Source organism: Salvelinus alpinus, chromosome 2 (genome assembly GCF_045679555.1).
Source record: "Salvelinus alpinus chromosome 2, SLU_Salpinus.1, whole genome shotgun sequence".
NCBI lineage: Eukaryota > Metazoa > Chordata > Actinopteri > Salmoniformes > Salmonidae > Salvelinus > Salvelinus alpinus.
The window spans coordinates 15,433,934-15,458,356 of NC_092087.1; the positions used below are offsets into that span (position 1 = coordinate 15,433,934).

Below are 24,423 nucleotides of genomic sequence, written 5' to 3' on the forward strand. Positions count from 1 at the left end.
GGAACAGCTGCATCAGCTCTGGACCTCAAACAACCTGTCTTGTGCCAGACCTCTTTACAGAGACAGTAGTAGGCCTATGTTTAATGTAGTTGTGCCCCAATGGGAACAAAGACTGAGGGATTGTCCCACCACTCCCACCAGTGTAGCGTTGTAGGGAAACAGGCCGTGTCATAAAGGTCCAGACCACTCAGGCTTTCATATCTAAATCAGACTGAAATGTATCATCACTAAAATAATGCAGGTGGATGTGAATTTGTCCTTGTGATATAGGCCAGGGATTTTGTAGGCCCACAGATCCATTTTCAACTCTGCAAAGCATGAGGTTTATTAGGCTACAGATGAAATAAATGATGCTGAACTTCACAGGGAGGTGAAAGTGCAAAGTGATGAGCTTGATGTTTCTTTCCAATAAATACCAAGTGTCTTATTCTGGTGACACAATGATCGATGCTTGGCTGCCGTTTTACAAATTAAAATAATCTCTCTCTTTTGTCCATAATAATCTCATCATGTATGCTATACCCGCACTGTATCTGCCAGCTTTTGGCTAGAGCAAACGTGCCAATACCAGAGTAGGTACATTTGCTATAAACAGTCTTTTTTTGGTGACAAAACCAAAAAGTTGAAAATTCGAGGGAAACCCATTTAACTTGTATTTTTTATTCAGTACATGGAAATTTAACCGCAAAATGTATTTTTATGTGTACTACCTCAGCACGCACAGACTTTTATTCGCAACAAGTTAATTTGATGGAAATACATCTCTGGTGGGAAAATTATAATATTTTATTTATGCGGATTTTAGAATATTCGCATGAAAATCTGTCGCCAGTTGGGTGGAAACCTAGCTACTGACAGTCACTCAATTAGCCCATGTCAGCTACATTTTTTTAGATTGTAAATTAGTCTCGCAGCCAGCTATCTAAACTTGTAATCATGGTGGAATTACCAACAGGGAGGGGGGGCCCCATTGATTTTGTTAGTCACTCTTAGTCAGATATCATATTAAAAACTGCAACATTGTTCTCCACCGTATTGCAAAATGTGTAGAATTGTAGGAAATTGACTGTAAAACTGCACATTTTTCTCTACGCCCCATGGTAAAATGAGCCAAATTGCATGAAATTAGTTATACAATTGCTAAATCTTCTCTACGCCCCATGGCAAAATGTGTAGAATTGCAGGAAATTAACTCTAAAACTTCGCTTAGGGCCCCCAACCCCATTAAAGTTGCCCATCCCTGATAGAGACTATCAATTTGTTTTGATAAATGGACCGCTCAAGAGTGTGCATTTTCTGCATTGTGACAGGGAATAGTTATTTTGTGTCCAGTCCAGTCAAGAGCGCAATTTGGAGTGTGTCCCCCCACAGACAGCAGCGTTCACTAAACCCCTGCCTTCCGAGGGACTCCTTGGTTATTATATGCACTGAGTGTGCAAAGGGTAGGCTATATTTTCAGTGAGGAAAACAGTGTCTGTCAAACGTCACACGAGGCCGGAAACGATCGCTTCCTGAAATGCTGTTTATAGTCATTGGATCATTTTGTTCTTCGCTACGTTAGTATTGGGTTATTAATTAATTTATGTGTCGTGTTAGGTTATTATTCCCACCGCAATGATAAGTAAAGTAAAAAATGCGATGTCCACGGTGGTGGGAGGAATGATACCCCACGGTCATCACCAGCACCACGGTTCCGGGAACGTTCATCATCAGAACTGTCACCAGGACGGTCTGCCTCCACGGTTCCCTTACGGTCGACCCGAGTTTCTGGACCTTACATCGGAGCTTCTTCAATACTCGACAGAACATGCATCTCGACCTGTGCTGACTTTGAAGAGGGACAGCAGGCTTCCCTGGCGGACAGGATACGCAGAGTGAGTGGTTTCTCGACTGGTCATTCATATGCACTGTTGGCAATAAAACCGTTTTAGTGTTGCAGTAGAGAACGCAGTTAACGGTGTGTGGCGAATATGGACACGGTGTTGCTATTGCAAATTCGCCAAATAGCACACAGCCTTCTGCTGCTGCTGAAACGGATGCTGTAGCAGCCACTGTCTGGTTACTATGAAACAGTGTAACAAACAATGAACTGCTACAGTTGTTGCAGTTCAATCTTTTTTGGGATCTTGTATTTAATAGGATCTCGCAAAATGTAGGATAAACAAAAACGTTGAAACGCTACAGACTCACAGTATGATATATCCAGTAGTAGTCTATGATAATTTGTCCACGTCACTAATGATCTATTATAAGCCTTTTCTTTCTTAATTGGACATCAAATAATATAAATCATGTGACTTAAAGCTATTGCTGGAAATGTGTGTCTTATACGATATGGATGGACTGTGTACTACTATACTATTACGTGTCAAAATACGTTTGGTCTCTTTCAAAAAGATTCAATAAGTCGCATAGTTCAGGGTTTTTTTGCACCGTTTTTTTGCTTTAGTTTTGCTATGACTTTGTCAGTACATGGCCAGACGAACCAAGTCTTGGGCCTTGGAAAGGGCCCTTGGCATCGGAGAGAAAACGTTACTCTTTTCATCAAATTGCCTGCAATTCTGCACATTACAAGAGTACAAGAAATAGGGAGTTGAAAAATGTATAATTGGTGGAGTACTGTGGATACCTGTAAACCTCCCAGGCCCATGTTGCCCAGGGTGAAGAACATAAATTGTAGATGAATAATGTTACATTGTATTGTATTGTATTACACCCTCTAAATGTTATTTATCCACAGATCCCTTGGCCAAAATGTGTTTAATCTTTTGTAGGGCTGGGCGATATGGCCAAAATATCATATCACAATATTTTTCACATTTGTGATGGTATTTGACAGGATTTTATGTTTTTGAATAATAAAAGTTCTAAATAGTTTTTATAAGTAGTTAATGACCCCAGGGTGGCAACAGTTAAATTATAAGTGATTTTAGCCATTCCAATTGTTTTATACTGTTCAATCCAACTTCAACCCAAATTCATTTTCATCATTTTCATCAATATCTGCATTTCCTGCACTTGTTATAATTTCCACACTGTGCCACACAGGGCTGTATGATATGGGTAGAAAAAGCTAGGCCTAATTCATTGTTGAACTGTTAGAATCATGGAAATAGAATGATTATTCTAATTCTATAGTTGGAATATAATGGGCAGCACTTTGAATACATTGTTGTTTGATGAAAAAAGCCAGGGAGGAATTATTGTGTCTGGGTATGAACCGTGTCCGTCAGTGTTTCCCAGGGGACCCTAATGACATGTTACATGACATGTTTTCTCATGACATGATATGTTTTCTCTTCATGTAGCTAGCTTGTTGTTGCATTGTCAAGAACCAGCAAGTAAGCATTTTGTTGGATGGTGTATACCCAGGGCTCTAAAGTGCTGCCAATTTGGTGGCACATGCGACTTAAAATGTTGCTGTGCGACCAGTACTTTTATTTTGGGAGCACCCAAAAAATGATCCAATAAAAAACTAAATGTAGTTCCTCTCTTCACTGCTCAAACAAGACAGGCTGATACATTGTTTACCAATCATAACCAATCATAATGCTACAAATGTTCTGTTTTGTATATTACATTTGTTTGTCCAAAACGAATCACCTATGTAAATATATTTGCAGTTGCACTTTCGAATACAATTATTAAAAGTTATTTTAATTATTTTGTCTTGCCCACTCTCTAGTGATGTGTTATACATCATCAAAGTAACAACTGATGACAATTAAGAATGATAGGACAGTCATTTGCAGTAAAAAATAAATAAATGCAATCTGGTGCTCCAAGATTTTGTCTGGTGCTCCTTACTTTTTAAAGTTAGGAGCACCAGTGCTACCAATGAAAAAAGTTCATTTAGAGCCGTGTATACCATGTGTGTCCCGTACATATAACTAATAAAACATGAAACTAGCTAGCGCTAGCTAACATATTCATGCTTCCACTATAGGCCTTTATAATTCATAAAGGTAATGTTAACTGACTGATATTATCTCATATAAACAAAACATACACCATAAGCTCTCCTAATCCTTTGTTAACCTCAGACCTTACTTTCAGCATTTATCCCCATTCATTTCCCCCCATAGGAGTGGCTGAACAAACCAAAGGTAACTTATTTCCAGTTTTTAGGACTACATGCTGGCGAGCTCTATTCCTCTCTGATTTAAAATATACCGTTGCACAAACAACATGCTGATCTAGACCTACACCAACACTGATACCAGGCTGTATTAGCTAGCTACTTTTGCCCGGACTCTTTGTACATTTAGCTAGCTTGATAGCCAGCTAACTAGCGATTAGCATTTATCGGCCAACACAATTTATTTGAGTCACAACTTACTAAGAAAAGACAAACTAGCTGTTTGCAGACAGTTAGATACACAAAATAATAGTGTAATTATAGAACACTTGTGGATTTATATTAAGATGCAAAGTGTAAATCTGCATCGTCGTCACCAACATTTTGTTGCATCTGACCGTGCAGACAGAGTGAATGGCACGGCAAGTGCTTGAGTAACAAGAGGCAAGACTTGGTGTCAGAGGCGCATGGGGAAGTGGCATGCAGGACGAGAGGGAAAGAGATGACTCAAGTAGCAAACAGAGAAAACTATAAAAACGGATATTACACATGCCAGAGTGGCATATCACATTTATTTTAAGAATGTGAAATGTCAGAATAATAATAAAGAGAATGATTTAGTTCAGCTTTTATTTCTTTCATCACATTCCCAGTGGGTCAGACGTTTACATACACTCAATCAGTATTTGGTAGCATTGCCTTTAAATTGTTTAACTTGGGTCAAACGTTTTGGGTAGCCTTCCACAGCTTGGAAAATTCCAGAAAATGATGTCATGGCTTTAGAAGCTTCTGATAGGCTAATTGACATCATTTGAGTCAATTGGAGGTGTACCTGTGGATGTATTTCAAGGCCTACCTTCAAACTCAGTGCCTCTTTGCTTGACATCATGGGAAAATCAAAAGAACTCAGCCAAGCCCTCAGAAAATAAATTGTAGACCTCCACAAGTCTGGTTCATCTTTGGGAGCAATTTCCAAATTCCTGAAAGTACCATGTTAATCTATACAAACAATAGTACGCAAGTATAAACACCATGGGACCACGCAACCGTCATACTGCTCAGGAAGGAGACGCGTTCTGTCTCCTAGAGATGAACGTACTTTGATATGAAAAGTGCAAATCAATCCCAGAACAGCAGCAAAGGACCTTGTGAAGATGCTGGAGGAAACAGGTACAAAAGTATCTATATCCACAGTAAAACGAGTCCTATATCGACATAACCTGAGAGGCCGCTCAGCAAGGAAGAAGCCACTGCTCCAAAACCGCCATAAAAAAGCCAGACTACGGTTTGCAACTGCACATGGGGACAAAGATTGTACTTTTTGGAGAAATGTCCTCTGGTCTAATGAAACAAAAATAGAACTGTTTGGCCATCATGACCATCGTTATGTTTGGAGGAAAAAGGGGGAGGCTTGCAAGCCGAAGAACACTATCCCAACCGTGAAGCACGGGGGTGACAGCATCATGCTGTGGGAGTGCTTTGCTGCAGGAGGGACTGCTGCACTTCCCAACATAGATGGCAACATGAGCAAGCAAAATGATGTGGATATTTTGAAGCAACATCTCAAGACATCAGTCAGGAAGTTAAAGCTTGGTCGCAAATTGATCTTCTAAATGGACAATGACCCCAAGCATACTTCCAAAGTTGTGGCAAAATGGCTTAAGGACAACAAAGTCAAGGTATTAGAGTGGCCATCACAAAGCCCTGACCTCAATCCTATAGAAAATGTGTGGGCAGAACTGAAAAAGCATGCGCGAGCAAGGAGGCCTACAAACTTGACTCAGTTACACCAGCTCTGTCAGGGGGAATGGGCCAAAATTCACCCGACTTATTGTGGGAAGCTTGTAGATGGCTACCTGAAACGTTTGACCCAAGTTAAACAATTTAAAGACAATGCTACCAAATACTGATTGAGTGTATGTAAACTTCTGACCCACTGGGAATGTGGTGAAAGAAATAAAAGCTGAACTAAATCATTCTCTCCACTATTATTCTGACATTATACAATTTTAAAATAAAGTGGTGGACCTAACTGACCTAAAACAGGGAATTTTTATTAGAAATAAATGTCAGGAATTGTGAAAACCTGAGTTTTAATGTATTTGGCAACGGTGTATGTAAACTTCCGACTTCAACTGTACATAGATTGGTTGTATTATTTAATCAAACTGCAACAGCTAAATTAGTGGCATTAAATGTGTGTATTTAGTTTGGCACAGCCATTTTAGAATGGAGAAGAATTTAGCTGCTCCCTCTGTACCGATGATCATTACTAAGTCCATATATAACCTCCATGCAGTCCAAATCACTCTAGTCAGGACAGGGTGGAAACAATGAGCACGCAGTGAAGATGGACTCTGGACGCTCCAGCTGGTCAAACTTAACTATGTAAGTTCAGATGTGGTCATTTTGATATCAGAATTTGCAACCAGTCACCTATCCCAGTCACAACTCTTTTCTGTCCTCTACATTAATGACCTCGTCTTCACTATGGTCAGGACAGCAGACTAAAGAACGGTCTCTTCAGACTGAAAGCACTCTGGCCTCCAGCAACTTTAGACTCAAGAGAGTCCCTCCCCTCCCATCTCCTCCGGTTCCTGACACTTACTATATCTTTGTCTAACCTAGATCCCTTATGGAATGGCACTTAACCATGTCGCACACACTACTGTGGTTTCTGCCTTTGGATTTGATGCATGTTATGCAATTGTTCATGGCCCTTCATTTGAATGCACTTATTGTAAGTCGCTCTGGATAAGAGCGTTTGCTAAATGATAATGTCAATGTAATCTCCTCGTGGCATCAATTGACAGATCCTTCACTGATTCACTGAGTGAGGCTGAGATAAATGTTAAGCAGCACAACTGTGGCCAGTGTGCTGATGTTCATCATTGCAGTACAGTTGATTATATTGTTCAATTGTGACACCTATGGCAAACCAGACAGCTACCAATGCTTTTCCAGCCTTGGAACTGTTTGGAGCCATTATACTGCATACTGTGTCAATATTTTCACATTGGGTGCATACCCAGAGTGCATTCACACACAACACTTCCTCAAAGCAGTTGCCTCACAGTATAAACAATTAGCAAACAACAGATCTGTCATCTGTCTGTGAAAGCTTTTAGGTGGGAACAGAGAGTCACAGGAAGGCTTACTGTACAGGAATTCAATGGACGACTCAAACTTTTTTCAAAGTTGGCATGCTGGAGCTCAAAAGCCTTTTGAATTACTCATACAGTAGCAATCCATCTCAGTGAGCCTGGCATCAATTATCTGTAACCCGGAACTACCTTCCATTACATTCCACTTTAAAAGCCTTCAGTCAAATTATATTAGAAGCACAATTTACAAATCGCCCAAAAAGGCTGTGAACACTGCCTAAAACAAAAAGGCTGTGAACACTACCTAAAACAAAAAGGCTGTGAACACTGCCAAAAACAAAAAGGCTGTGAACACTACCTAAAACAAAAAGGCTGTGAACACTGCCAAAAACAAAAAAGGCTGTGAACACTGCCTAAACAAAAAAGGCTGTGAACACTGCCTAAAACAAAAAGGCTGTGAACACTGCCTAAAACAAAAAAGGCTGTGAACACTGCCTAAAACAAAAAGGCTGTGAACACTGCCTAAAACAAAAAGGCTGTGAACACTGCCTAAAACAAAAAGGCTGTGAACACTGCTTAAACAAAAAGGCTGTGAACACTGCCTAAACAAAAAGGCTGTGAACACTGCCTAAACCAAATAGGCTGTGAACACTGCCTAAACAAAAAGGCTGTGAACACTGCCTAAACAAATAGGCTGTGAACACTGCTTAAACAAAAAGGCTGTGAACACTGCCTAAAACAAAAAGGCTGTGAACACTGCCTAAACAAAAAGGCTGTGAACACTGCCTAAAACAAAAAGGCTGTGAACACTGCCTAAACCAAATAGGCTGTGAACACTGCCTAAACCAAATAGGCTGTGAACACTTCCTAAACAAGAAGGCTGTGAACACTGCCTAAACAAGAAGGCTGTGAACACTGCCTAAAACAAGACCTCGGAGTCTAAATGTTTGTGTGTTTACTTTTCAGTTGTTTCTACCTGTAAACTACTTTTGAAGTTCAATCGTTTTATACACTGAACAAAAATATAAACGCAACATGTAAAATGTTGGTATCATGTTTTATTAGCTGAAATAAATAATCCCAGAAATGTTCAATACGCACAAAGCTTATTTCTCTCAAATGTTGTGCATGAATTTCTTTACGTCCCTGTTTGTGAGCATTTCAACTTTTCCAATATAATCCATTAGTGAGGCATATCAAGATGCTGATTAAATATCATGATCATTATACAGGTTCACCTTGTGATGGGGACAATAAAAGGCCACTTTAAAATGTGCAGTTTTGTCACACAACACAATGCCACAGATGTCTCAAGTTTTGAGGGAGCGTGCAATTGGCATGCTGACTGCAGGAACATCCACCAGAGCTGTTGCCAGAGAATGTAATGTTCATTTCTCTACCATAAACTGCCTCCAACGTCCTTTTAGAGAATTTGACAATGCATCCAACTGGCTTCACAACCACAGAAACCGTGTAAGGCACGCCAGCCCAGGACCTCCACATCCGGCTATGCACTCCCAGGCCCACCCCTGACTGCACCCCTGCTCAGTCATGTAAAATCCATAGATTAGGGCCTAATGAATTTATTTAAATTGACTGATTTCCTTGTATGAACTGTAACCCAGTAACATCTTTGAAATTGTTTCATGTTGCATTTATGTTTTTGTTCAGTATATAATTGTATAACCTTGTAAGTACAAGGTTTTGACTATACTATTAGCATATTTCCCCTCAATATATTTTGTACCACCCTCCTTATCTCACTCTCAGTGTAATAGAGGGAACAGTTTACCACCTCCAAATGTTATATCAGATCAACTATCACGTGTTCATAAGATAATAAATGAACTTGAATAAACTGTTTTACTACTATATTTTCTTCTGAGAAGTTGAATAGTTTGAGAAGTGTGGAGGCCGTTGTCATGCAGGTACTCCTACACTACAACGAATCACTGCATGCTTGAGAAACTGTGACAGGAAACCACAGGCACCTCAGGCAGGAATAGATCATCTTGACTTCTGGTGATAAACTTGTTTGGCTTTCTTAGAAAACTGATTATGAATGAAGTTAGAATCAGAGTTCTTTTGACCACCAAGTTCACTTTGTTAAAGACATGTGACTCTTACTCATTTTTGTCATGAGATGAAGTCAAACATGAGGCAGTGCAATGGTTAATAACCTCTCTCTCAATGTAACAAAATGAAGGAGCTGATCGTGAACTTCAGGAAGTAGCAGAGAGAGCATTCTCCCATCCACATCGACAGGGCCACAGTGGAGCTGGTGAAAAGCTTTAAGTTCCTCAGCGTGCACATCACTGACGACCTTGGCCTTCCTGTGACACCGGGTGCTGTAGATGTCCTGTAGATGTCCATTCACACAGACAGTGTGGTGAAGAAGGCGCAACAGCGCCTCTTCAACCTCGGGAGGCTGAAGAAATTTGGCTTGGCCCCTAAAACCTCCACAAACTTCTACAGATGCACAATTGAGAGTATCCTGTCGGGCTGTATCACCACCTAGTACAGAAATTGCAACGTCCACAGCCACAGGGCTCTCCAGAGGGTGGTGCGGTCAGCACAACACATCACCTGGGCACACTGCCTGCCCTCCAGGACATCTACAGCACCCGGTGTCACAGGAAGGCCAAGAAGATCATCAAGGACATCAGCCACCCGAGCCATGACCTGTTCACCCCACTACCATCTAGAAGGAGGAGACAGTGCAGGTTTATCAAAGCTGGGACCGAGAGACTGAAAAACAGCTTCTATCTCCAGGCCATCTGACTGTTAAATAGTCACCACCAGTACCCAGCCCTTAACTTCAGTCACTGTTACTAGCTGGCTACCACCCGTACTCAATCCTGCTGCACCTAGAGACTGTTGCCCTATATACATAATCATTGAACACTGGTGACTTTAATAATGTTTATATATACTGTTTTACCCACTTCATATGTGTATACTGTATTCTAGTCAAGGCGCATCCTATATAACTACTGGTGTACAGACCTTTTCTATTCATATACTGTCCATACTGTCTAAACACACGTCATATACATATATATTTATATTCCGGTTTCGTGTGTATTGTTTTGTGTTGTTAGGTATTACTGCACTGTTGGAGCTAGAAACACAAACATTTTGCCACACCTGCGTCTAACATCTGCAAATATGTGTACGCAACCAATAACATTTGATTTGATTCACTGAATTGTAATCATCATCACTGTGGTTTGTGATGTATGCTAAATTCTCTTGAGAGGATGAATTATACAACAAATAGAGCACAAAATGTAGATGGTTCTCTACAGTATGTCATCATTACTTAGATCAAAGGATTGAACGATTTTCATCAGCAACAAAAAACTTACCCAACTGATGAGGAACTCAGTGGAACTGGAGGCTTCCTCTTTTGAAAGTCTCCTACGTGAGTTAGCAAGATTTCTTTTTAAACGCTGTTCTTCTGTTTAACGCAGACAAAGTATTTCAGTCACATGTTTACAATGACTGAAAATGTGCCTTCATGAGAAAATATGTCACAAATTGAGTAGAACATGATCTTCATTGTTTTGTTCTCGTACATCATGAAGACCAGGGAATGACTGGCTTGCACTTTAATTGACTCACTGAAATTAATGTCTATTTACTCGTAGAGTACATTCCTTGGTTGCCAAATTAGTTATAATGAAATAGATATTGCAGATGTGACACATACAAAATAAATCCCATGAATTGTGAGATGTAAAATGTTTGTGAACATTTTTGAAAAAGCTGCAAACTTTATCCAGCAGGCAAAAAAAAGAACTGTCCCCTCTAACCCAATGTATGATTTTTTACCTTTTTATTTAACTAGGCAAGTCAGTTAAGAAGAAATTCTTATTTACAATGACGGCCTACCCCAGACAAACCTGGGCCAATTGTGCACCGCCCTATGTGACTCCCAATCACAACCGGATGTGATAAAGCCTGGATTTGAACCAGGGAACCAGCAATGAAGTGCCTTAGACCGCTGCGCCACTCAGGAGCAGTTCTCCATAGGAATTAATGAAATTCTACAGTATTTCAATTACATGTTTAAATGTTTAAGTCTTTTTTTGTTGTAGTGGGGACAGTAACATTAGTAATCTTAAAAGATCTCAAACAATTATACTTTAAAGATGTTTTAATATTTGTACATGTATTAAATGTTTATGTTTAGCTCACATCATATAGAGTATGCACTGAAGTGTCTGTAATAGAGTAAATACGGCCAAAAACTAATGTACTGTAGACATTAACAAATGCATTTCTGTATTTTTTACAATGTTGGAGGAGTGCCAAGATATATTCACGGTGTCTTCAACACAGCACCCCCTGTCAGTCATCTAGTGCATTATATAAATCATTTCTTACAACACATCTGCAACTGGTTTGTCAAGATTTGGGGTGGCAGGTAGCCTAGTGGTTAGAGCGTTGGACTAGAAACTGAAAGGTTGCAAGATCAAATCCCCGAGCTGACAAGATATAAATATGTCATTCTGCACAAGGCAGTTAACCCGCTGTCATTGAAAATAAGAATTTGTTCTTAACTGACTTGCTTAGTTAAATAAAAATGTCAATATGTCCGACTGGTGACTTCAAAGCCTCTCAATGCCCAATACATAGCATCATCAATCCAGGGTTTACATACATCATTGGTTTTAAAACATGGAACAACATGACCTCTAAGTTCATGTCCCTGTCATCAGGACTAATGCTCCCCTGGCCACTACTCTACGGTGCCAGCTTACTGATTACAAACTGGATGGCTTTTTATAATCATGATTGGGGCAGCCATTGCTGTTTCTACCTCATATTAGAACACTGATATCAGAACATCAAACCAAATAGGGATAATTTCCCTCTACCTGTTGAAATAGCATTTATTTTGCCAAATTTGACATAGCCCTTTTGCCACCTTTATATAGCAAGACATTTGCTTAAAGGTGTACCATGCAAAAATCAATCTGCCATTTCCTGATTGCTAAAATTCTAATAATTTGCTTAATTTCAGTTTATGTGACAAAACAAGCAAGTATATTTTCCATAACCAAAAATATAGTATTTTCAGCTGTTGGAACCTGGTGTACAAAACCAAAAGTAAAAGACGCAAAAACTAAACTTAAGAACGGGAAGCATAGAAATAGCGCACATGGAACAGATTTACTGCTTCTTAGACTTGCTTTCAATGAGAATGGCAGAGATATAACACACATTTCTATGTGAATTTGGTCAGGTCGCCCAAAAAGTGACATATTTCAGCTTTAAGAATGATTTCTGAAGGATATGTATAGGCTTAACTAAGCCTTTAAAGTTATAACTTGTTTAGTGCAAGACCATTGTGAAAAGGTGAAAGTCAGTACCTTGACTCTGCCCACCATCATCATGATCCTAGACAGGTGGCTAATGTACATGATGGACCAGCTTGTAAACCTGTTGGTTAGATATCACCCATCCTCTCAGGTGATGAAATATCTCTCCTCTGTATGACTGGGGTAAGGGCACAGCTGTATAAAACAGACTCTCTCTTTCTCCACACTACTCCTAGTACATCATTAATAATAATTTGGTGGGTGCTTATATTTGTCCTATTTCACAGATGTACAAATGTGTATTGGAAATGTGTTTTTTGTGTAATCTATCTCTCCCTGAGACACCCTCGGAGAGTGGAGTCACGGCCAGGATCTGCCATTATCAATGGCGACTATCGACAGAACTTTCACCTTGTCGGCTCAGGGATTTGAAATAGCGACCTTTCAGTTACTGGCCCAATGGTCTATCTGCTAGGCCTGCTCTGTAATAGTTAGGGACACTTTAAGGATTATGCTCCAATTTGTGCAATACATTTTTACAATACGATCCGGGTAATACCCATTGTTCTAAATACCGCTAATTGAATCTGAAAAGGCTATAAAAGTGTCTTGACCCTGTTGGATCCTCGCACCGAAGTGGCAGAAAATCATCGTTTCTCAGCTTTAACGGTAAAACAGGGGTGAAACCTTTTGGCAGCCCCTCTTCCGAATCACAAAGCCCTAAGGATAATGGCTTTGTAATGTAATGCATGACTTCATTCCATTTCAGTGTCATGAAAAGTGTAAACATTGCAGTGATCTGAGGTGAAGGTAGAGAGCTGGAAACTGTCCTCTGTGGCAAAATATTCTTAAAGGGGCTATACTGTATCTAATACATGTGAATGGAGAGTATGATATTAACTATGGTAGTGGTATACAAGTATGAGGAAATGCAGTGTCTAATGCAGTGTCTACTCCCACATAGACTAATGCAGTGTCTACTCCCACATACTGCAAGCACAGTCCCATGCCCACTGAGCCCCAGTCCACTGAGATGGTCAGAATATGAAGTCATGCTGCACAAAGCCATTATCGTTAAGCAGCATAGGCCAGTAATGAAAACACTTCATCCCAGTCCTACAGCACTATCTGTTCCACTTTATGTTTTTACATAGATCATAACATTACTATCTCACCATGACAAAATGAAACAATGTCTGCTACGCTGATAGGCTCTCATTAGTGATTTATCTGAGATGCACCTTGGTTGGGTGATTTGTCTGTCCAGCACCTGAACCAAGGAGATTTATGATATCCCCATACCTTCTTTACCACCATCCCACCCTCCCCAGGACCATCAATGCTGGGAAGAGCATGCTAAATGAGGACCAAGCTTCCTGTGAGCTGCTCTACGTGAAGAAGCTGAGTGACAAAAAACAGCGCAACTCCACACTGCTGGACGACAATGGGGTGAGACTACCTGAAATCATAGAATGTTGAGCATTAGTTCTAATAATTATGATTATATTAGTAGACGGCCCAAAAACTAGGCCTACAGCACTACAATAGGAGATTAGGCAAAGCATGCACACATCCTGGTCAAATGTCTGTATTCTATGTACTACTGCCTCTATAGTGAAGGTTGGACCCTTGATGACATACTACAGCAAGGTTCACCCAGGTCTCTCTAATACAACCATGTCAGTTTAAATGTCTCCAGTCCAAACTTCGAAGAACCAGACGTCATTGGGTGGCTGGGGATTCATTTTTTTTCCTGGCAAAGCAAAGACAATCTCCTTAAGACTGACCGTTGTACGCTGCTGTATTTAGAAACAGCTTTGTGTGGGTCCGTAGAGCAGCTAACCGCCCCTAGCACACAAAGCCAAAAACCCACTCACTAAGAGATGGCTCCATAATCTCTCAAATGTATTTACACAGCAGAGTCTATATCAGTCGATACAGTGCTGTTCAAAGGGTTGTGTCATGTCGGGTCAATCGCTCCCGTCCTTCTGCTGGCCTCCCAACCCCCTCCTCTATTCTCCATGTTCACCCTCTGTCCCTCCCGTTAATGAATTACATCATTGCTTCGTGTGGCCCTCCTCCTCTAGTCCAGTAAGAGGTTAACAGAGTTCCATACTGCTGTCCATTCTGTGCACTGGGCTCTTAGATATGTCCTAACCGTCTAAACATACACTACTACACTATACTTAACACTATTACTTCTTGGCATAGGTGCAAAAGAAGATGGTGAGAAGTAAGATTCACCGGTTTGGTGGAAATCTAGTTAGTGGGATTTACTGGCATAAAGAAATCCTGTGGAAGGGAATAAAATCAAGTGGGATATTCACTGTCTTAATATTCACTGTCTTTAGGAGGTTTTTCTGTGGCACAGTAACTGCTGTCATTGTGAACATATTTACTATGATGTCGTGTCATGAAGATGAAGAATTATTCCCATCCATTTTCTGACAGAAATTTCCACACTGGAAATCCTTTAGGCATTCACTGAGCTTGTAATTCTCATTGAGTTAAAATCTTGCAAGAGACTTGTTAGAGAGACCCATGTGGCCAGTGTTATTATTTCAGGCTATTTATCTCCTTTCCTACTGTCAGCCTAATTGTATTGATATATCTAAATGCATGTTTGATATGATTCGATCTTGGTTTGACTTAAACTTTTTCCAGGATGGCACAGGAATCCCTCTGCAGTATTGGGGCGTGTTCGACGGCCACGCCGGCTCAGGGTGTGCCATCATGGCGTCCAAACTCCTCCATCGCCTCATCAGAGACAGACTGGAGGACATTGCCCACCTGCTGGAGAACCCCTCTGCGGCGCTCCCTATCTGCCTGGCCAAGAATGGCAGCCCCTACCAGGTGGCGGTGAAGAAGGGGGCGAATGCCACCCAGGACCCAGAGAACCCTGACGCCATCTCTGATCCCTCCATCCGCTTCCACATGGAGAAGGCTGTCAGTCTGGAGAGTCTGATCATGGGTGTCATAGAAAACGCCTTCAAACAGATGGTAAGACACAGGCGTACGCTCACAGCATATCACCTTACTTTGTGAAATAGCGCTCTACTAGTCTCGCAAGACCATTCTTCCAAATCTCCTCTCAGCGAAGCCTGGGCATCTGAGGCTAGCGGTTTACCACATGAGACGGGATACAGGAGCTAGTGAGCAAAATGGGTTTCACAGAATGCACTGATTATTTATCTTTTGGTAGTCGTTATCTCTCAAGTTAAGTATAACCTCTTTAATGCAATAAGTGCTACTGACTTCATTCTGCAAGCCATTGAATGAATGACCTTTTGTTTTCTGTTCCTGTTCTGTTGATTACAGGATGAACTGATAGAGAAAGAAAAGATGTCCTATACCATCTCTGGTGGTTGTTGTGCCTTGGCTGCCATTCATTTGATGGGGAAGCTCTACGTTGCCAATGCAGGAGACAGCAGGTAGGTCAACAGATCAAACTAATAGCAGCAGGATTGATTAATGCCCTAATGGCTAATGACTGATGTATTACAGGCCTGCTTGTTGTACACATTCAACTCAATGTATTTGATTTCAGTCACTCAATGCAGAGTTGAATGACTGAAACAGAGGTTAAAGGAAGTGATAACATGTTGCCCATAGCCATTGATTCAAAGAGGTTTCCTTTGGTCATGCTCATAATAATGTCACACAGATGTTCTTTCGACCTCTGTTGGCCACTCTTTGTACTGCAACACCATTCATCGTGAACCGTAAGCTCCTGGTAGAACTTGCCCATAGGCACAGATCTAGGATCAGTATACTGTTTGTCAATCTTAGTCTAAACCGACCTTAGATCAGTGTCTAGGGGCAATAATCATCCAGTAACATCCCTGGACTTCATGCTGTGTCATCCCTCTTAACACCACATTATCTGTCTTGAGGGTCCTCCTAATATGGGGTCACATTATGGTGTCTGTCTTTGTCATCATACAGTATGTCATTGTCCCTCCCACAGAAATAGAATCATTATTCATTATACTTTGGTTCTTCCTCTGTCTCTACAGAGCCATCATTATCCGTAACGGTGAGGTCATCCCCATGTCCAACGAGTTCACGCCAGAGTCTGAGAGGCAGCGCCTGCAGTATCTGGTGAGGACAGGGTTAATACATGTATTTATGTATTACTTATTTAAAAGGGAGATTCACTCATGAATTAAAGTTTGTCAGATGTTTTCAGACTTTAGAGGTCTGAAAACATCTGAGAAACTTTGATTTTAAAGTGTAATGTCCCTTTAACCAGGTGAGTCCCATCACCACGGGATATGAATCTCTTTTCCAATGGTGCCCTGGACAAAAAGGAAGATGCAGGGGAGAGGGAGGGTGATGTTATTTAATGTCTGATTCAGACTACATCTTTATTAATTTATTGTCGGCTTGGTGGGTGGCTGGCTGTGTGGGAGAGTGGTGGAACCCTCAAGGAGAGAGATGTACTGTGTGTTGATTGTGCATCACAGCTATATAATGTTCCACCCTCACTTTTCTTACTGCCATGACACTTCCTTGATGGTATGTTTATCAGGGTTGGGGTCAATTCCATTTCAATTCCAGACAATTCAGGAAGTAAACTGAAATTCCAATTCCAACTCCAATTCTCTTCATCGCTTTCCAATGCAGAAAATGTGGAATTGGAATTTGGTTTACTTTCTGAATTGACTGTAATTTACCCCAACTCTGATGATTATTGCTCTATTCACATCTTAAAAATATATTAAATCAACGAGCCATTTTGTCACAAGTCAAGTCAATTTGACATGACAGTTTGTCATATAAAGTTTTGTCACTGTTTTCTCTGCTCTGTGTGTCCCTGCAGGGCTTCCTGAGACCGGAGCTGCTTGGGAACGAGTTCACACCCATGGAGTTCCCTCGCAGGATCCAGTACAGGGAGCTGGGCAGGAAGATGCTCTTCAGGGACCACACAATGAACGGCTGGTAAATGACAGCTGTTGTCGAACATGTGTGTTACTTTTCAGGCCATTGTATTTTTTATGATTAGGGCCAGGAGTTTTTACAGACCACATAACCTGACCAGGAAAATAATATACTTGTTGACAGAATAGAATCACTAATCCCTAACCCGTAATCCTATTTGTTGCAGGGCTTACAAAACCATCGTAGAAGACGACCTCAAGTTCCCACTCATATATGGAGAGGGCAAAAAGGTGAAATGTTTATGGACTGGGTACTGGTGGACATCATAACAGAATAGCACAGTAGATGTATGGTGCTGTAAGGTCTACCGTGGGTAGGTTTACATGAGATATATGGTGCTGTAAGGTCTACCGTACTGTAGGTAGAGCAACATTATTTTTCCTGACCAGGTAAAACCCTGACCAAGTCATGGGACGTTGGATTGGCTATACAGTAAAGTATAGCTGGTTCTTCAAACCACATGTAGAGTTGCAGTTATCCTCCCGCCCTCGTCATGTTTCCCTGACAGGAATAATGCTTAGCTGCTTAGCTTAATTGTCCCCCACGATGAAATCGGGGAGGGAACTGTGAATCTGTCTCCGTTCGTTCGTATTTTCGTCACACACGATGTCTCAGACAGCACTGGTCCAATTTTGACTAAACTTGGGTGAATGATGCGTCTTGCCATAAAGATCTGGCATTTACAAAATGACACAGATTGGCCCAAGGCGGGAGCTACAGTAATTAACTGAAGTACTGAAATGTGTTAGTCGTGACATCTAATTTGGCCCAAGGGGGGCGGCATCATTCGTGGGGGACGACATGTTTACTGTTTCCTTGTTTACGCTGCAGGACAGTTCACCTGCAGGACAGACATAGCAAGATATAATTTTTAGTTGTTCATTCCACTGTATGTGTGGGAGGATTTCATGGTTGTTACTGAACTCTCCCAGTCTTTAGCTGTGTGGTTAAAGATAAATGCTCCTGAGTCACTAATCCGTCATAAGTGGATATTTCTCAAATTTAAGCATATCCACAGGCACTAACCCACATTATTCACATTGTGTGTGTGTGTGTGTGTGTGTGTGTGTGTGTGTGTGTGTGTGTGTGTGTGTGTGTGTGTGTGTGTGTGTGTGTGTGTGTGTGTGTGTGTGTGTGTGTGTGTGTGTGTGTGTGTGTGTGTGTGTGTGTGTGTGTGTAGGCCCGTGTCATGGCCACCATTGGGGTAACACGTGGCCTTGGCGATCATGACCTGAAGGTGTACAACTCCAACATCTACATCAAGCCCTTTCTCTCCTGCTGCCCAGAGGTGAATGAGAGATGTTATGCTGTTTGTGTCTAGGACCATTTATCGCCAACCATCTGCAAGATCAAGACTTGTCTAGAAGCATCCTAGTGTGTTCCAAATTTTGGCCGACATCTAATGACATAAGTTTACTTTATTTTGGCTCATCAATCTATGTATTGTCCAGTATTTTATTGATTATCCTGAAAAGCAAAGATATCTGATCCAAATTCATTGATAGATGGGAAGCGTCTATGATTTATCTTATTATTACAGCCGTGTTTAACACTCGACCTGCACTCCTTCCCTCCCGTATCTCCAGGTGATAGTGTACGACATGTCTGACTACGAGCACGGCCCTGACGACGTGCTGGTGATGGGTACAGATGGGCTGTGGGACGTGACCACGGACAGGGAGGTAGCAGACACAGTTTCAGGCTTCCTGTCCTGCTGCGAGCCCACTGATCCTGTGAGGTACTGTACTATAATCTCTAGTCTGTAATCTACACAATAATTGACCTTTGATTAATTATTGAATTAATTAATAAGATGAGGTCTAAGGGTATTCCATAGCGACTGCGTTCGAGATAAGTCACGGGTCAAAGACTGTACCTGCTAGCAGCATGTGTCCCACGTTCGAAGCTACATCCATAATCGGTAAACGGTTCTGATTGAAGGATCGCTGTTTGCGTCGCCGAGCAGTGAACAATAAACTATTTAATCCAGTTTTTAGATGCTGCCCCCCTCTCCAAATCAAAATATAATATGAATGGCAATGTTTTTATTTCTCTTTGCCTGCACAGCTGTCTGTGGTTCACACCTGTCTGTGGTTCACACCTGTCTGTGGTTCACACCTGTCTGTGATTCACACATGTCGGTGGTTCACACCTGTCTGTGGCTCACACCTGTCTGTGGTTCATACATGTCTGTGGTTCACACCTGTCTGTGGTTCACACCTGTCTGTGGTTCACACCTGTCTGTGGTTCATATCTGTCTGTGGTTCATACCTGTCTGTGGTTCACACCTGTCTGTGATTCACACATGTCGGTGGTTCACACATGTCGGTGGTTCACACATGTCGGTGGTTCACACATGTCGGTGGTTCACACCTGTCTGTGGCTCACACCTGTCTGTGGTTCATACATGTCTGTGGTTCACACCTGTCTGTGGTTCACACCTGTCTGTGGTTCACACCTGTCTGTGGTTCACACCTGTCTGTGATTCACACATGTCGGTGGTTCACACATGTCGGTGGTTCACACCTGTCTGTGGCTCACACCTGTCTGTGGTTCATACATGTCTGTGGTTCACACCTGTCTGTGGTTCACACCTGTCTGTGGTTCACACCTGTCTGTGGTTCATATCTGTCTGTGGTTCATACCTGTCTGTGGTTCATACATGTCTGTGGTTCATACCTGGCGGCGGTGCCTTAGAGACACACCTGTGGCAGAGAATGGCTGGTTGCCTTGTCATGGAAGGATGTGATTCATACTATTACAGTTATTACCAATTAAAACGGTGTAGATATCACACGGGGTTGGTGGCACCTTAATTGAGGAGGACTGGCTCGTGGTAATGGCTGGATGGGAATAGGTGGAATGGTATGAATACATCAAACACATGGTTTCCAGGTGTTTGATGCCATTCCATTGGCTTCGTTCCAGACATTATTATGAGCCCTCCTCCTCTCAGCAGCCTCCACTGGTAAATATTGAATATTCAGGTAGCCTTGAAAAAAACTACTGAATATTGGTTAGTATAGGAGGATTATTTAAATGATATCTCCACTAGAGGCCAGTATCTAGCCTGTACAAATGACTACGGTGGCAATACCTTTTTGACAAACACCTTCACATAACACATATTTGGGATGCATTGCAAATTCAATTCATGAACATTAAAAAAATACGCATTTGAAATAAATTGCACCTTTCGATGTTTTGACCCCAACTCTTCTCATCCAGATACACGCTGGCTGCTCAGGACCTGTTGATGCGGTCGCGAGGGGTCCTGAAAGAGAGGGGCTGGCGGTTACCCAATGAGAGGCTGGGTTCAGGAGACGACATCACTTGTTATGTGATCCCCTTGGCGGGACCGGCGGGACCGGCGGGACCGGCGGGGCCCGAGAAAGAGACAGAGACATGACAGGCCCTGTCCCACCACCCCGCCAGGAGAGGACTAGTTCCCTAGGACCGACCAGTGTCACTCCGTGCCCCCTACCCTAGCCTGGGGGAGGGGGAAAGAAAACACCTCTCTTGTAGGGAAGCCTCAGGTTGGAGAGCCGGCGCTAACGTGTTGACCGGCCCATTCCCCTGGCTTCTACAACAACACACTCACACACCGGGTTCTCCTTATTGTTTATATTTGGTACTCCTGTAACCGGTGTTCAATAGCATTACCCGACCGACCGACTGACACATGTCCATGTCTGAAACCTGCTCTTTATGATCGCTACTTCACCAGACATCTGCCCCTGTAGTTTCACATTTGAATCTCTCTAATTGAACGGCTGATCATTTCATCAGGGTTGGTTTGGCCATCGTCCTATAGCAGTGCTTGGTTCGCCCTTCTGAGTAAAATCTCCTTATTAGCTTATGACCCCCACATGTGATTTATGTCATGCTAAATTGGTCAAATAATCTAATTTATGGCTTGTGTAGAGCACAGTATGACAGGTGGAGGTAGATGGCCATGCATATTGTTTAACGCAGATAGCGTGACTCTGATAGCAGTTGAGGGACTAGCCTCAAGTAGGAATGACGCCACTTCTCAGAAGGCAGTGGAGCTCTGTGAGAAAATATCTATATAAGCCCCATGTCAAAGGTCGGGAGATGCATCTGAAACATGGATGGGGATGAGGAAGACACAGAGAATGAAGAGGGAAAAGTCTGTGACCAGTCCCGTGCCAGTGTTTCAATGTCCAATGTCAAAGCAGCAGTGAATGATTATGAAGATGTGAAACCTGAAGCACTTTAAGACAATCTGTTTGTTTAGTGGTTATGAATTCAATGGCTTTTCTTAAATGATGTATGTTTATAGATATCTTTTTGTTTTTTTATTGTTAGTGTTGTCACCAAGAAAGTAGATTGTATTTTTTTGTGTCAGAAATGACTAAGCTGGACTGAGATGTTCACGACATTAGTCTGTTGTGATGTAATTCGATCCAACTCAAATAGCAAAGGGTCTTTTGGCATATAGGCGCAATGTCGTTTTGAATTTGAATGAAACAAAGCTTTCTTTCCTCTCAAAGTGATCCTATATAATGTATCGGTTTGAGTATTTTCTCCCAGATTTAAAAGATCCACACTTTTATGCTCCAATTAAATAGTGCACTGGATGTGTTATCTTCTACTTTATTTTCTGGAGTGACAACTTGTAGTAGAGAATCTGTTTGTCGGTATGTGATCAATTTCACTTGACTGCCTTACTAACACTCGAGGGACATTGTGAGCCAGGGCCTGTATGTTAATACGTGAACTCATTCATATCAAATACTTCATTTCACTCATGTTAAAAGTTTCTAAGAAAAATGTATGCCCTCAAATGTCTTACTTCTCTCTGTAGCCACTAGGTACGTTATCCAGAGCTTTTGAGAACTTTGGTTAAAAACAGTATCATACATTATTGCTTTCTTTATAATAAAGAGGTAGAGAATAAAGTATCCTTTAATACCAAAATAAGAAGTACACTATGTTCCTTGCCCATACTCCCAGTAATTCTGAACCGTATGTTGAACTAATAATTTGGTAAATTATGGAATTATGCCTAATGCAGTTAGATAATGTTCATTCAGTCTAGGAATAAACCCTGTTAATCTTTCAGAAATGTGTGCAATCCATTACAGTTATACAGAGATCTCTGGCCTCTAAATCTGGAAAGGGAAGGTAGAGGAAAACCATTTTGACTTATTAAATAAATGACTAGGTAATACCATAGTGTTTAGTTTATGTTCATTTTGATGGGTTGTTAATTATAATCATTACTTAGATGTTAAATCCAGATGACAAAAAGAAGGAATCGTTTGTAGTACTGTAACTATAGGCTATGGAAAATTAAATGACTACCCTAAATACAAATCCTGCAACACAGTAAGCCACATATAGAATACATTTTATAGTGCAGTAATAGCTCTGAGAATGCTGTTAAATAAGAACTGTTTAGGGTACCATTTTATCCACACCCTACTAGTGTATCAAATCAAATTATTTATTAAGCCCTTTTTACATCAGCAGATGTCACAAAGTGCTTATAGAGAAACCCAGCCTAAAACCCCAAACAGCAAGCAATGCCGTTGTAGAATCACGGCAGCTAGGAACTCCCTAGAAAGGCAGTGTACTTCCTTGGCTTGATGACGTGCAGTCTCTGGAATCAGTGAGGTCCCCTCCATCTCCACAGTAAAAAAAATACATCAATGGTAGAGTTCGTTTTGCATGGCTCGGAGCCCCGGGTGAGCGGAGTTTGCATATTTTAGTCCATTTCATTGGCCATTATGTGAAATCTCCACCCACCCAGGGCACCGTATAATGCAAAACGAACTCCACCATTGACATTATTTTTGACCGTGGAAAGGGAGGGGACCTCACTGATTCCAACGGCTGCACCTCGTCTGGCCTGTTTCTTAGAACCCTCTATGTAGGATAGTAATTCAGTGGTTCTCAAACCTCTCCTCACTCGGGGACCCCTAGACATTTCACAGTTTTGTTGTAGCTCTGAACTAGCTCACCTGATTCACCTATTCAAGGCCTTGATGATTAGTTGACAAGTTTAATCAGATGTGCTCTCTCTGGAATAGATCAAATACCTGGAACGGCTGGGGGTCCCTGAGGAGAGGTTTAAGAAACAATGTACTAATTTACCGAATACTGCAGAAAGGATGGCACGATTCAGAGGGAATGAAGACAGGAGTCAAATCTGAACAGTGACCAGAAGAGGTTAATTATTTTCCGTTTAAATATCTTCAAGTGTTACAGTTTCTGGTGTGGACTAAGATTGTCCATTTGGAAATAAGTGAATAGGTTACTTTGCGTCGGGTGGAAAAGTAGGTGGTGGCTCGTGACCATAGCAGGGGCGTCAGTTGGGTATGGCAGGGTAGCTGAAGGCCAGAAATGTTCAAGTCTAATCATTCCAATCCCGGCTGTTGGCTGTTTAGTTTATTGGTTGGCTTGCTTTAGTACAATCGTTTAGAGAGCAGATGGCAGCCTGCGCGCCTTTCTCTCAGAGCAGACACAGTTTTCTTTGCTGGTCAGCTGTTTAGGCAATGCAGAGATTGCTTTAGATTCTCAATTGCTTAGACAATTCCTGGAACAATTCGCAATTTTCTCAAATCTTCACACACAATTTTAAAAACTCACACCCAACGGTACAAACATCTAACTTCTGGGTCCCAATTCAAACTTTGCCCTCAGACAACACACACAAGCTGTCAAAAACACAGACTACATGACTGTTTGTTACACACTGGAGGGATTCATTAATAACACTGCTACCAAAATGTTTAGAATAGGTTTTCAGAGAAATAGTTTGGAACTTTGTAAAATCACAGCACTGACTATCCAGATGACCCTTTCAGGAACACCGTGGAGAGAGAACTTGAAAACAGTACCGTAATTAATACTTCTTACATTGGTGGATAAGGGAATACTACTGGATATGCTGTTTTGGTCAAAAACCTGATCTTTGAAATGTCACACTGACAAAACATGTAAGGAA

The 24,423-nt window shown here is 41.5% G+C and overlaps 1 protein-coding gene across 1 annotated transcript; it reads left to right on the forward strand.

Moving 5' to 3' along the window:
• Positions 1 to 1,421: 1,421 nt before the first annotated feature.
• On the forward strand, positions 1,422 to 22,649 carry LOC139554681 (protein phosphatase 1H-like). The gene is made up of 10 exons (XM_071367709.1): positions 1,422 to 1,874; positions 13,841 to 13,958; positions 15,174 to 15,509; positions 15,828 to 15,940; positions 16,526 to 16,610; positions 17,332 to 17,450; positions 17,617 to 17,680; positions 18,631 to 18,738; positions 19,037 to 19,188; positions 20,679 to 22,649. The coding sequence occupies exons 1-10, from the start codon at positions 1,615 to 1,617 to the stop codon at positions 20,857 to 20,859; spliced, it is 1,536 nt and encodes a 511-aa protein (XP_071223810.1). The 5' UTR covers positions 1,422 to 1,614; the 3' UTR covers positions 20,860 to 22,649.
• Positions 22,650 to 24,423: the final 1,774 nt, after the last annotated feature.